This window comes from Echeneis naucrates, chromosome 8, assembly GCF_900963305.1.
Source record: "Echeneis naucrates chromosome 8, fEcheNa1.1, whole genome shotgun sequence".
Taxonomy (NCBI): Eukaryota; Metazoa; Chordata; class Actinopteri; order Carangiformes; family Echeneidae; genus Echeneis; species Echeneis naucrates.
Genome location: NC_042518.1, coordinates 11466777 through 11481418, shown reverse-complemented (window position 1 = coordinate 11481418; position 14642 = coordinate 11466777). Strand labels below are relative to the sequence as shown.

The following is a 14642-nucleotide window of genomic DNA, read 5'->3' as shown; positions in this document are numbered from 1 at the left end:
AACCGTCTTCCTCAATGTCTGTTTACAAGGTTTCCTGTCAGCATGGATTATAAAAGACGCAATGGCAGCCCTTTTGTGGGCGGTGCATCTCAGGCCAAGCGGGGTAAAACTGCAGGAGAATGGCAAGACAGTCCGTCGCAGTTTGAAGAGGAATTATCCATGTTTGACGAAGCAGACCTGGAGGCAGAGGAGAGGGAGGGAGAGGCGGGACAAGATGTTATCCCCGTTGGTGAGTTTAGCACAAAGACGTTTGCTTCAGTCTTTAGTGGTATAACTGGTGTTGGAAGAGAAAGAGGTTTGTAAATGATATTTGTTAATTACTTATAGTTTATTTTTAGGTTTTACACCATCTCATTAACTCATTAATGCTTTTCATTTACTTAAACAAGAGTGACTACACACCAATTATTCTTCAGAGACCATCAATTGTTTTGCTTATATTTTTGTTTTACTTCCTTGTTTTGTCAGGTGACCTCTTCTCAACAAACATTAACCCTCGCTGGCAGCGGCCTCAAGCCTCTACAGTGGACCCATCATCTGATAACTTGGTCTTTCAGCAGACTGACCTTGACTATTATTTAGGTAATTGTCTCAGAGATTTGTGAGGCCAGAAACAAAATAACTTGGATTTAATTTCCTCACATACCTAATATTGTCATTAGCAGAGTTGTGTGTGTGTGTGTGTGTGTGTGTGTGTGTGTGTGTGTGTGTGTGTGTGTGTGTGTGTGTGTGTGTGTGTGTGTGTGTGTGTGTGTGTGTGTGTGTGTGTGTGTGTGTGTGTGGTGCTAGTCTCATGCTTTGTTGTCATTTGTGAGTGGTTTTGAAGTTGTTTCTGCTTTTGTGTTATGCAGGGAATGCAGTGGCTGGCATGCCTGGCCAGGTACAGGGAAAAGTCCCAATTATTAGGATGTTTGGAGTGACAGACAAAGGGAACAGTGTTTGTTGCCATATCCATGGCTTTGCACCATATTTCTATGTTCCTGCACCAAGTGGTGAGTAGTGGTAGTAGTTGTCTTATTATCTGAATGTGTAAACACTTTGCATTTATCTGACATGTTTTCACGCATAATATCTATCAGTGGGTTAATATTTAACTTTCTGCCTTCTGAACTGTCCCTTGCCTTTTGGGAGCCCCAAAAATATGCTATTATTATTTTTTTATTTGTTTTTTGAAAATGTTCCACTCTTTCTGTTCCCTTTGAAAAGGATTCACATCGGATTACCTGGATGACTTTAAAAGAGAGTTGAACTCTGTTGTCCTGAAGGACATGCGCTCTAATAAGGACAATATCTCTGTCACAGTGTTGGCTGTGGACATCACCCGTAAAGAGAGTAAGTACAAATAACAAGGATATATTTTGTTGTTTTTTAATTTATGTAACTGTGTAAAGGAGACAATAACAAATATGACCTGCTCTAATTGAGGGGGGTGATCCAAGTTGCTGAAATTAATAATTTCATACTGTAACTTTATGCTTTAATTATCAATTGCTAAGCACAGCCTCTTTCTTTTGTCTTACAGACATGTATGGTTACCATGGGAAACGTATCATGGATTTCTTGCGGATAACCATGGCAATGCCTCGTCTCATTGCCCCTGCAAAGAGACTGCTAGAGCAGGGCTTTAAGTTTGGACCATTTCCCCTCCAATCTTACCAGCCCTATGAGGCCAATATAGATTTTGAAATCAGGTGCGTGTCCTATACTGATTCTACTTAACATGCTGATATGTATGGCTGAAGTTAATCTAATAATAATACTAAAAATAAACAAACAAAAAACCCATGAATACTATGGGGGGTAGGGTCAGGGTTAGTTAGTTAAATATTTTTCTTTATTATATATTTTGTTTGCTTACGTTTTTTGCAGAAAGACCATTGATAAATGTCAAGCTTTAGTCCTGCACATGTGATCAGGCAAACATGCCTGTCTTCTGTATTTCTTCCTCTAAATGGTTTTCAAACCAAACAGCTGATAAGTAGATGTGACACAAATTTTCAACGAATTGAATCCTTGTGTTGTCAGGTTTATGGTAGACAGTGATGTGGTGGGATGCTGCTGGGTCGAACTTCCTAAAGGCAAATACAGGTTGCGCGAGGAGAAGAGCACAAGTAACACAGACTCTGAGTACCCAGGAAAAGTAGGTCATGTTAATATCATAACATCCTAATCCTAACACAGTCTGACCTGTCTTTATGCTTTATGGAAGTTTAGTATCTTCTGGCTTTTATCAACGGAGCCCTGTAGTTAACACTCTCAACTTATTTTTGGTTGTCAGGTGTCTTTGTGTCAGTATGAGGTGGATGTGGGATGGACAGATTTGATAAGTCACCCAGCAGAAGGAGATTGGCAGAGGATTGCGCCACTCAGGGTCCTGAGCTTTGACATTGAATGTGCTGGAAGAAAAGGTCGGGATTTCACTTTTTAAACAAATGAGCAAAGCCTGATCATAGTTGATGGAGACGTATAAGCAGAGTTTGACTTGGATGCAAACTCTTCATGTTCCAGGAATCTTTCCAGAGCCAGATAAAGATCCTGTAATTCAGATAGCATCTATGGTCCAACGTCAGGGTGAGACAGAGCCCTTCATTCGCACCGTGTTCACCCTCCAGTCCTGTGCCAGCATTGTGGGCTCTCAGATATTGTGCTTCACACAGGAGAGACAGCTGCTACAGGTAAAAATACGAAAAGCATATATTTGAACATTTTGTATTTGTTAATTTGCTCTACTCACTCCCTGTTGAAATGTTTTGTCGTTTGTTATGTAATTCTATCTATTCACATCTGTGTGACTAGAGCTGGGCAGAGTTTTTAAGGACTGTGGACCCAGACATCATCACTGGATACAACATTCAAAACTTTGACTTTCCCTTTTTACTCAACAGAGCTGCTGCTTTAAAGGTTGGCTGATTCATTTTCATTTCACTGCTTTCATGCAGTAGCAAAATATAAAATGTTTGAAAGAAAATATTCCAGATCTTCTGAAATTATCCTCCATGTCACTTCCCTCTCAGGTCCCTCTATTCAATGAAACATCTTGTTTTGTGTTTAGGTGAACCTGTTCCCTTACCTGGGCAGAGTGCGAGGAATCAAGTCAGTCTTGCGAGACCTAAACTTCCAGAGCAAGCAGATGGGCCGCAGGGAGAACAAGACCATTAACATGGAGGGCCGGGTTCAGTTTGATCTGCTGCAGGTCAGCACTCCCTACATTATATTTAAACAACAGTTAAGTTATTATACAGGCTAATATATGATGTGCATTCCACAGTCTCTTTTTTTTGGGGGTGGCGGGCAGCTGACTGAGATTAAACTGATCTGTCTGTATATCAGGTACTCCTCAGGGACTATAAACTGCGTTCATACACACTCAATGCTGTGAGTTTCCACTTCCTGCAAGAACAGAAGGAGGATGTACAGCACTCCATCATCTCTGATCTACAGGTAACCTCAATGCACGTGGAAGAGAGCTTTCAGGGCTCTGCAGATTTGACTGCCCCCGTTAATCAACAATTAAAATGTGATTTCTATCATAATAACAAAGTCAAAATAGCGACAGGCTTCTTGAAGGGGGGAAAAAGGAGAGAAAAGTAGTCGCTGTTTTCATTTATCTATTGTTCTCCCCTTGATCGCCAACTCAGAATGGAAATGAACAGACTCGTAGACGACTGGCTGTCTACTGTCTGAAAGATGCCTACCTCCCACTTCGCTTGCTGCAGAAGCTGATGTGTGTGATTAACTATATGGAGATGGCCAGAGTGACAGGTGTGCCACTCACATACCTGCTGTCAAGAGGACAGCAGATCAAAGTTGTTTCTCAGCTGCTGCGACAGGTAACAAAGGCCAACATGTGGCATGTGTGAATATCTAGATGCATGCATATTTAAAGGTGTTTACTCTGAAATGTCTGCACACATATAGGCCATGAAACAGGACCTGGTCATGCCTGTTGTAAAGACTGAAGGAGGGGAAGATTATACTGGAGCCACTGTCATCGAACCAGAGAAAGGGTATGTGAGTCTGTTTGATGTGGCTTCAGTGGCTTTGCAGGTGTGTGCTTGTAAAAATCCTCCCATTAACATGGTTTTCTCTATGTAGGTATTACAGTGTTCCCATTACAACCTTAGATTTCTCCTCCTTGTATCCATCCATCATGATGGCTCACAATCTGTGCTACACCACCCTGCTGCAGAGGGGCTCAGTGGAAAAACTAGGGTGAGTATTTTCCCTTTCTTTGAGAGTCAAAATGTCAAGTACAAAGTTGGAAAGGGGAGAAATCGATCTTAACAGCTGAATAATTCTCAGTATTGTCGTTCGTCAGGTGAAATGTAGTCAGCTCACAGACTTCTGGAGCTAAAACGCTGAATGTATTGATACATTATGATGCACCTGCTCCCCCATTAAGTAGTTTTTAATGACAAAAAGTTCTCAGAATCTCTCAGAAAGTTAGAATGTATCTAAATGAACAATGTGAACTTATAGCTGAAGTGATTCTGTGTCTTCAGTCTGTCACCTGAGGACTTCATCAAGACTCCAACTGGCGATCAATTTGTGAAGAGCTCCGTGAGAAAAGGACTTCTGCCTGAGATCCTGGAGAATCTGCTGACTGCCAGAAAAAGGTTTGAATATTCAATTTACCAACAGCAAATGTACCTGAGCTCCACTGAGTAGTTAGAAATTTGATACACAGCTATATGGACATGCTATATGGAAATTTTGATGTATCAGCCAGCTGTGCCTTCCTTTACACCCTCTCCTGTCTTTCCACAGGGCTAAAGCTGAGCTGAAGAAGGAAACAGACCCTTTCAAGAAGCAGGTTTTGGATGGCCGACAGTTGGCTCTCAAAATCAGCGCAAACTCTGTCTATGGTTTCACAGGGGCCCAAGTGGGCAAGCTGCCCTGCTTAGAGATCTCCCAGGTAAACACTTGACTCAGCACAACAGCCTTGGAATAATTATCTTATGTTGACTTCATACTGGCACCATATGTTCACATGTTAATATAGTGATTAACTTCAGTAATCTTCATTTTAAAATATTGGTTAGCATAAAAAGACCAGTGTTTTCAACTGCAGCCATTGAATCAAAACTTAAACTATAGTGTGGTCTAAAGTCTCAGCCAATCATATCAACACCCGAATTGCAGCTTGAAGGGCTTGTGAATGTTGTGTTAAATTTAAAAGCTTTTAAATGAATGAGGTTTATACAATTCTGGCCCACACAGCAAATGAGGTTGTCCTTGTTTGACTCCCATTCTCCACCCACTGCTCTGCACAGCTCGGCAATGGAGTGCAAGCAAAAAAGATGCAAGATGTAAAGATTAGAGATGAAATGGAAACCACGGAACAGGAGGTGGAAGAATTATAATGTAAATTTAACACAAAAACCTGTGTTTAGTGTGAGAACAAACTGCACCAGGCTGTTGGATGGTGTTTGTGAAATGTTTACAATGTTGGATAAAAATAACAGATTGTGAAATCAAGTCCATGAGCAGTTTTTCCCAGTCACTGAAACTTGACGATCCTGCAATGTGACTGAAGGGTTTCCTCAGTGGCCAAAGGAGTCTTACACAAACACCACAGACAATTTATAATAAGATCTGTGTTTTTGTCCTGTGTCATTCAGAGTGTCACAGGTTTTGGAAGACAGATGATTGAGCAAACCAAACAACTGGTGGAGTCCAAATACACCATTTCCAGTGGTTACCAAGGTGATGCCAAGGTAAGGAGTACTTGTGGCTTTCCTCCACTAACCCTAAATCAAAAGTTGCCTTTTTTTTCATATTACAACATATAACATATCTGCTAATATATCAGATTTTTTCCTGTCTAATATAAATGTGAGTCTGTGGGTTTTTAGCTATATTTGTATCTGTTATCTGTTAAGGTCATTTACGGGGACACAGACTCTGTAATGGTTAAGCTTGGAGTTTCAACAGTAAGGGAGGCCATGGAAATTGGGAAAGAGGCAGCAGAGTGGGTGTCATCCCATTTTACCCCACCCATCAAACTGGAGTTTGAGAAGGTACAATTTCAGTCCAATCCATGTATCACCTCACCTGAGGAGTTCCTTATTGAGGCCTATGACTTGTGTACTTCTGCCTAATTTGACATTTCAGTCTATCAAATCTCTGGGAACATGTGAACACTAAAAGGGCTTTACATTGGAAGCCACATTCAACACACATCCTTTATGTACAAGGCAATTTGTGGTTTGATATCTTGCTCAAGAGTCTTTTTTTTTTATTTATTTATTTTTTTTATGTAGAGGTGAGGGATTTGACTACGAACGTAGTGGACAACCTGCTTCAAATTCAGAGCCACAGCTAAACAATAACACTTATAGTTGTTTTTAAAGATATTAAACATTGAACAGCTCATTTACCCACAACTGCTTCTAAGTCTTTAGGACCTGCAGAATGTTTTATAGATCTTATGAAGATCCTAACCCTAACCCTAACCCTAAAGTACATGTTCCCTCAGAAACGGGTCATACACATTGAATTTAATTTATAAAGGTCTTTTCTAGCATGCCATCTGTTCTGGAAAATTCTTAGCATATTAGTTACTTTATAGCTTATTTATGCTCTATGCGGTACTGACCCGGTAGAATCTCTGCTCTGGGGAGATATTCTGAACAGCAACTAAAATCTAGCTTCTGTGTGCAGAGATAAATTTGTTGGTTGAAAAAAAAATTTATTTGAACACATGGAACAGCACCAATCACCTGTTCCTGTAGGGAAGGCTTCTTGGTTTGTTAACACAGGATGCACAAGAGAGATGAAGCATCCTGTTTGCTAATTATACTGTTTTTATCACTGGGACAGGTGTACTTTCCATACCTGTTGATCAACAAGAAGCGCTATGCAGGCCTGTATTTCTCCTCCAGCGCAGACGCACATGACAAGATGGACTGTAAAGGCATTGAGACTGTCCGCAGAGACAACTGCCCTCTGGTGGCTAACCTTATCAACACCTGTCTGCAGAGAATCCTCATAGACCGGTAACAACACTCCTTTTCCTTTTCTTTGAAGTCCCCTGTGATGCCATCCTGTCAAGATTGTATTTTTCGTTTTATTTTGGCATACTGAAGGGGAGCTCATTTTTGGCTTTTCTGCTTCAGTGAACCTGGCTAGGGCTGTTGATACTGTGTAAAGCTTACATGGCTGATGTCAAGTGATGTGCTCTTAGGGATCCACAGGGTGCGGTGGCTCATGCCAAAGAAGTCATCTCAGACCTTCTGTGTAACCGCATTGACATCAGCCAGCTGGTTATCACCAAGGAGCTAACACGAACTGCCCAGGAGTATGCTGGAAAACAAGCACACGTGGAACTAGCAGAGAGGTCCAGCACCTGACACAGTCACTTTGAATAACGTCCTAAAGGAAGACACTGTGTCTAATAGGGATGAGCTGACTCTTGAATATTAATGATAATTGACAGGATGAGGAAAAGAGATGCTGGCAGTGCCCCCAACCTCGGAGATCGAGTTCCGTACGTCATCATCAAGGCTGTGAAGGGAGCAGCAGCGTATATGAAGTCAGAGGTCTGTAGCACTTTGGATTTTTAATGTTTATGTTTAATCTGTGCAATAGAAATGATACCAACCTCATGGTGACCCCTGTTCTTGCTTCAGGACCCCATTTATGTGCTGGAGAACAACATTCCCATTGACACCCAATACTACCTGGAACAGCAGCTGTCCAAACCACTGATGAGAATCTTTGAGCCCATCCTGGGAGAGAGCAAGGCAGAGAGCATCCTGCTCAGTGAGTCCAAACACTCACCAAACATCACTCCTGTGCTCAGTAATGGTCATTATTTTCAGGATCTGCAGTGATCCTTGGATCCAAAACTAATGTTTTCAAAGTTGTAACAACTAAGGTGAACAGTTAAGCCATTGGCTGTAGCCATCACCGTCATCTTTTGTTCAATGTGACTATTCTTTTTTTTAAGGGGGGGGTTCCTAATGGGACTGTTGAATCCGTGGTGTTTTTCAGAGGGTGACCACACACGCTGTAAGACTGTGTTGACCTCGAAGGTCGGAGGCCTCATGGCATTTGCCCAGAAGAGAAGCACCTGCATCGGCTGTAAAGCCGTTCTCAAAACGGACAGTATGTGTGCTCAGTATCATTAGATGTTACTTGCATTCCCTTTGTGACTCAGGGACAGCTTCAATTTAACAAGTAGCTCAAGTAGCTTTTCAGTACAATACGTTTAGCTGGAAGTTTGATACAATACTTGCAATGTCCGACATGTTTGTCATTGCAGCGGCTGTGTGTGATTTCTGTAAGAAGAAGGAGTCTGAACTGTACCAAAAGGAGGTAGGAGAAATGCTCAATGATTTAATACAATGTTTTGGTTTACTTCCCCAATGGGGAAGGCCTCTGGCTTTTATTTGGTATAAGTCTTAGCTCTGAATGTGTTTAAAGGAAAGCCTTAATGTCCTTATTTCCAGGCAGTCGCTGTTTTCGTGTTTATCATATTGTCCTCAGGTGGCTCCGCAGACCTCAGTGATATCATGAAAAACTGTGCTCTCTCTCTCTCTCTCTATATATATCTATATATATAGATATATATAGAGAGAGATTAGTAAAATACTGCCTACTTTAACATCAAATTGGATAAACTAATGTACATTTGTGCAGCTATACATAATAATGTAATTTTTGTTTCTCCATATCAACTGCTCCAATAATGAATTAGTATTCATTATTCATTCATTTTGAATTTTATCAGAGAAGAATTAATGAGGTAAAATCCAGCAGCAAATGTCTTTGCTAACTTTTAAGTATTAATTGCAGATCTTCCACTTGAGTGCACTGGAGGAACGCTTCTCCCGTCTGTGGACTCAGTGTCAGCGTTGTCAAGGTTCCCTCCATGAGGACGTGCTCTGTACCAGGTACATAGACACTACATGGTAGAGAATAACTGTTTATTGTGGCGTTGTGGCTGAAAAGACTCCGGCAGTACCTCTTATTTTTAGTAACACTGTCCCTCATCATTTCCCTATAGCCGGGACTGTCCCATCTTCTACATGAGAAAGAAAGTTCAGAAAGATCTGGATGACCAGAGTAAGCTCGTATCTCGTTTCGGATGGTGAGCAAGAGGCAAACACTCCTTCATTCCTCCTGTGCCTCATATGAGATAACTTTGGACTTTTTTGGCATTTTTTTCCCTACATCTTTTCATGCTATGAAAGTGCATATATGTAAAGCAATTTTTTATATTTTCTAATACAAATAAAGCAACTTGAAGTAGTTTCTTTTATTAAAATAAAGTATAAATGCAATCTACTCTTTTTGGGTTTTTTGGGAACAATTATTGACATTGACAAGCATTGCAAAACTCATTTTAGGACAGAAAATGACTAACAGGAAACTGACGCACGCTGCAGTTGAGCACACTAGACAGAAGATGCACACGTGTCCTGTGGGTTTGTGAAGGCTATGAAGGTGCCTGTTGACATTCCCCAACCGTAACTTTGACATCAAGGTAAATGTGTGGATTTTGAAAGTTAAGGGGATCTTGATTCACCTTCCTCTTCATTGGCCCACATCAGCTCACAATCCTTCCTCTTAACTGATTCGATAGAAAAAACAATCATCTTGAACTTTTTGCGGGCAAAACTGAATCTAGTTTTTATCCCTTCTGTCTTGAATGATGTAGATTGTCAGAGCTTACAAATTAGATGTGGCATTAAAGCCGCATTCTTGTGGTTTGTGTATTTGACAAGTTGTTTTCATGTTGTATTTCTCTTAAGAATCAATTTATATTCTTAAAAAACGCTTAGCAGTAAAAACCATAGATAGATAAAACAAATGTAAATGTTTCAGACATTGCCCGTCTGAACCTGAACCATCGGTCATGAATGGATTCACTTCTGTTTTCACATGAAATGTGTTTTTTATAATAATAATGACAACAGTTTATTAATGCAGATAATGTGTTATTTTAATTGGGGAATTGTAATGCTACAAAAATAGACATTTAACCATCCATTACATTTACTAATGATGGTTATTATCAAAGACAAACAGCTATTAAAATGGTTCCAATATTGTTATGATCAGATACCATGACTGTCAATATGAGACCAAGTTAAATACTGATTTGAACTACATGATCAGTGTGCTGCAACATCAACTGTGCCTAAACACAGTGACCCACAACTTCAACTACCACCAACCCCACGACTGACATACTTTCTTTTAAAATGAACTTTCAAATACAGTGTCACTGTCGAGCCAAGTGGAGACCAGACACTTCAAATGATAAAATATGGATACTGTCAAATTACAGAAACAGTCATCAGGTTTCAGTTGCAACCAATTGTTTGACACAGCTCAGTCTGTTATTCCTCAGTTGCTGATAAAACACCATATTCCTGAGTTAACTTCTGAGATGGTGCTGCCAGTGATCCTTACTTCTACAAATATTCAGCACAGAGCAGTTTGTGGATAAAGTGCACTGAGGAGTCTGGATTTTGAGGCTTTTGTTGCTGTTGATCATTTTCGTTAATGCTCGGGACTCTATTTTAACGCTTTTTTTTTTTTTTTTTTTTTCATAAAATGCAATAAATCAGAATGGCATCTACTATTCCCTTTAAAAGCCAGGCACACTTGCACCTTGGCACGTTCCTATTATAATGGTGCAGTGTTTCACGCAGAAATAGATTCTATAAGTGGGGAGTTCACAACACATTGTGACTGACCAGTGACTTCAGTCCCAGCATGCGCACAGCTAGCATGGGAAGGAAAGGCCTATCAGTGCACAGCATGCAGCTCGTACAAAACGACTAGCGTCACAAATCAATTAACATCTTTGATGTCAATAAAACTGGACAAACTTAGTTTGGGTGATGGGTTGGGGTGAGGAGTGGGGGTGGATCTACCAGATAGTGAGACAGAACAGGCCTGTCTGTTCAAGAGACACACAGCAATATAATGTGACACAAAATATGTCACAACAAAATCATAATGTTCCAAACATCTGAAGCACATTTTCTGCACACTGCTTTTGGGAAGCTGTGTGTGTGTGCGCACAACACCTACATTTCTCTATCTTAAAGTGAGGTGAAATACTGCATGCCAATTATTTCTGATCAGATTTTTGTTGTGTTAATTGCTTCTCACATATCAATGGGCCTAACCACTATTTTAAGACCAACCTGCCCATGGGTACTCAGATAGGCAGTTTGGGCTAAAATTAACAGCTATCTCAGAATGAAACTTGCAAAGACATTTGAATTTCACCTGAGACCCAGTGTAAGTTAAGGCCCTTGGCTTTTGTGAAGGGATAAATCCACCTACATATTGGTGTTCTTTCAAGACCCAGAGGACACACCAACCTATGCAGGGCTCATTAGAAAAAGAATTATCGGTATAGGCAACCAGGTTCTAAGAAGAAGGAAAAAAAAAAAAAAAAAAAAAAAGAGAAAAACCAACAACAAATAAATAAAAAAAGAAAAAATTAAATCTACCACAGACTTATTGTCTGACCAAAACCAAACATGATCACACCAAATGCAACTGTAGCTAGTTGTTCGGTCATCAAAACAAAACAAAACAAAACAAAAAAAACAAACAAACAAACAAACAAAAAAAAGCGACTGAATTCACAGCGTTAAATGGACACTGCACATTGGATGAATAAATGGCAAATCTTGTAGCAATGTGCTGTTAGTGGAAACTGTGACAGCAGTTAAAATGATTTGCTCTGCCTGCTTCCCTGACTGGATCTGTGTCCAAATTGACAGAGGAGTTGCAGTGTTTGAGAGGGAGCATGAAACAAGTGCTGTGGGAGAAGCAAGTATTTTGTGTGTGTATTTGTGATTTGCTATAGTATAATACAGCGTCTCTGAGTGTTCTTCTTGCTTTTTTTGTTGCTGCGGTTGGTCTCCTTGTATCTTCTAATCTCCCGTACCAGTGAATAGAAAGCTTCCTCTACGCCCTGCAAGACACAAACAGAAAAATGCACATTTGTTAAACATGCAAATGATGTATCATTCATTCAAGTTTCTTGGATATATTACTCATTCTGAAAAGGCTCATGCCTTTATGCAAACCAAATACAGGTTGTCTTTCCTATGTACCTGTCTGGTCTTGGCCGAGGTCTCAACAAATGGTACGCCATAGCTTCGTGCCAGCTCCTGCGCCTGTCGCGTCTCTACAGTGCGGGTGCTCAGGTCACTCTTGTTCCCCACCAGTACCATTGGAACACTGTCACTGTCCTTCACCCTGTTGATCTGCTCTCTGGGGCAGAGACACATGCAACAGCACCTCAGAGATTGACCCCAACTTTCTGACTAACGTGTTACAATCAAAGCACTTAAATTATGACTATGGACTTGACTGTAGTTGACAAAATGGGAACTCCTAACCACATTCATCACGTCAATAGATATGTGTTACAGATAATTACAAGTGTGGTTCCTTCTTTCCAGGAAGTGATCTTGCTGCACTAGACTGAACCTGCCACAGTATGATGCAATGATGAAAATGTGCACGTTGTCTTATATAATTACATTAGCTGTTTCATGACTGAAACATCTGTCTGTGTTGGTATATACTTGCATCCATGAACTCTCTTGTACCTGTAGAGGTGAACATCCTCAAAGGATTTTGTGTTGTTGATGGCAAACACACAGAGGAAGCCCTCTCCTGTCCTCATATACTGGTCCCTCATAGCGCTGTATTCCTCCTGACCTGCTGTGTCCAGGATGTCCAACAGACATGTCTCTCCGTCAATCACCACCTGCTTTCTGTACGAATCCTGTAACACATCACTGGCGTAAACATGAAAGCAGCACCAAGCATGCCTGCCAAGAAATTGGACAGCGGATTGCATCATACTGATTCCCATATCTGTTGCAGTCACACTGCTCCCTCATGTAGCAACAAGGCCTTGTTAGATAAAAGAGTTTTGAGATAAACTTGCTGAAGCCTGAACATTTTTTAAGGCTCGAGCAGAACGCAATTATGCCATTAACTGTACTCACAGCTTAACGTAGTTGCAACCAATTTGTGCTGACTTCATCAACATCTTGAGAAACATGTCACTGCACAATCTCTTTTTTTAATCGATTACACTGCCCAGCATTATATACCAGTTTAAGTAGCTCCACCTTGACCTACTATGTTAAAATCTATCTTCCATGTTTATGGATAAGGAATATTAATCCTATAAGATAATATGATGTCTCACGATGTGTTCATTTACATTACTTTTGCCTTCAATAGTTGACTTATGATGGATTTTTTTTTTTTTTTTTACATTTGATGACTTGGCATGGACATGAAAATTACCATCCTACAAATACAGAGCCAGAGACTTCTATCTATAAATGAAACTTAACTCTGTGCCCTGTCCAGATTTTTTTTTTTTTAACTGCAGCGTCATGGCTGACAGGGAACCCTCACTGATTATGACACTGATCGTGTAGTCTCTTGTAAAAGTATAAATCCCGGCCGGTGACCGGTGTCTCACCTCTATGGTCGGATCGTACTCGTCGACAAAGTGGTTCTGGATGAGCTGGATGGTGAGAGCGCTCTTCCCCACACCTCCTGCCCCCACCACCACAAGCTTGTACTCGGTCATGCCTGGGGGGGGGAATCGAACCAACAGGTTAGGTTCAGCAGAGCTGGCCGTGAACGCATCTAACCGGCTGATATCTCCGTCTTCCTCCGCGCACCGACATGGCGAAGAGACTGACCCAGATTTAAAATGACTATCTGCTGACCGTGGCAGCCTCCGTGTTAAACTCCCCCAGCGCTCAGCCCATTTGATTGGGCCCCCACAGTAAAAGTAGGACCTGTGGAAACTGACTTACCTTAGTGCGGGGTTTAAATCAGCTGTGAGAAGACAGATAGAGTTCACAAACGGATAAATGAGATTAGCCTGCTACATATCATTAGCCTCAGACCGTTTCCTTGTTCAAACACTTGTGGAAACACTTCGGGGTCTCAGGGTAACGAGTTTTCCTGTCTAAAACTACGTCTCAAAACAAGAAGTACGGATTCCCGGTGTTATTGTTAAAGGAAAAATAACTTTATATCATAAATAAATTAAAAGCCTAAATCCGTGCGGGAAGCTATACAGTCTCCATTGCGATTCGTTGTAAATCGAGCTTCAGTCCCCTCCCCCGGCGGCCGGGGACACGACGGCGAGGAGACTGACGTCGACGACAGCCAATCACAGTTGCGTTCCTGTTTTTTAGCCCCGCCCAACGCTAGAAGACGGGAGCAGCCCTGACTGGGCGTGGCCTCTCAAACTGTCAGCTGTATTTCCATGAATTAAATCTGTGCTCCGATCTCCACCATTAACAAGCTCTGCCTCATGTAACGAACAACAAGCAGTACACAACAAATTAGTGGACATTTGGTCCTCATTTACACATCACAGAGGTGTGGTCAGACCGTTAGATGGCACAGGTGTCTGCTGATCGTGTTAACGCGTCTGCTTTAACACCGTGGACTCAGCCGGAGTGTCTCCACACCCATCTAGTGGTCACACGGTGGAACTGTGACATAGTTAAGCGACCAACAACCATATTAAAGAAGTATTGTAAGTGTTATATTATAGCTGTGTAAAGATTTGTCTGGTATGGACACCAGTCCGTCCATACCTTCCATAACATTACTTATTT

The 14642-nt window shown here is 41.2% G+C and overlaps 2 protein-coding genes across 2 annotated transcripts; one reads left to right on the top strand and one right to left on the bottom strand.

The window, feature by feature from the left end:
• The first annotated feature begins 42 nt into the window (after positions 1 to 42).
• pold1 (polymerase (DNA directed), delta 1, catalytic subunit) lies at positions 43 to 9098 on the top strand. The gene is made up of 26 exons (XM_029509052.1): positions 43 to 229; positions 469 to 582; positions 852 to 992; positions 1207 to 1332; positions 1523 to 1691; positions 2026 to 2140; positions 2279 to 2408; positions 2509 to 2675; positions 2797 to 2901; positions 3053 to 3193; positions 3331 to 3441; positions 3639 to 3830; positions 3919 to 4007; positions 4096 to 4212; positions 4503 to 4616; positions 4768 to 4915; positions 5622 to 5717; positions 5883 to 6020; positions 6823 to 6998; positions 7187 to 7339; positions 7439 to 7541; positions 7632 to 7764; positions 7996 to 8109; positions 8267 to 8319; positions 8800 to 8897; positions 9011 to 9098. The coding sequence occupies exons 1-26, from the start codon at positions 43 to 45 to the stop codon at positions 9096 to 9098; spliced, it is 3318 nt and encodes a 1105-aa protein (XP_029364912.1).
• Positions 9099 to 10519: 1421 nt separating this feature from the next.
• On the bottom strand, positions 10520 to 14115 carry LOC115047854 (GTPase HRas). The gene is made up of 5 exons (XM_029509058.1): positions 13827 to 14115; positions 13484 to 13596; positions 12591 to 12769; positions 12090 to 12249; positions 10520 to 11947 (listed from the first exon to the last, which is right to left on the bottom strand). Exons 2-5 carry the CDS (start codon positions 13592 to 13594, stop codon positions 11834 to 11836), a joined length of 564 nt encoding a protein of 187 aa, XP_029364918.1. The 5' UTR covers positions 13595 to 13596; positions 13827 to 14115; the 3' UTR covers positions 10520 to 11833.
• Between the last annotated feature and the right edge of the window lie 527 nt (positions 14116 to 14642).

Bases quoted from the DNA above. Each gene is read 5' to 3' on its own strand.
- pold1 (XM_029509052.1), top strand. From the start codon at position 43: ATGGATTATAAAAGACGCAATGGCAGCCCTTTTGTGGGCGGTGCATCT. The intron at 4,916-5,621 runs GTAAACACTTGA...TGTGTCATTCAG, and splicing joins CCTGCTTAGAGATCTCCCAG to AGTGTCACAGGTTTTGGAAG. The intron at 7,542-7,631 runs GTCTGTAGCACT...TTCTTGCTTCAG, and splicing joins CAGCGTATATGAAGTCAGAG to GACCCCATTTATGTGCTGGA.
- LOC115047854 (XM_029509058.1), bottom strand. From the start codon at position 13,594: ATGACCGAGTACAAGCTTGTGGTGGTGGGGGCAGGAGGTGTGGGGAAG. The intron at 12,250-12,590 runs GTACAAGAGAGT...TCTCTGCCCCAG, and splicing joins GAGGATGTTCACCTCTACAG to AGAGCAGATCAACAGGGTGA. The intron at 11,948-12,089 runs GTACATAGGAAA...TGTGTCTTGCAG, and splicing joins CCTCGGCCAAGACCAGACAG to GGCGTAGAGGAAGCTTTCTA.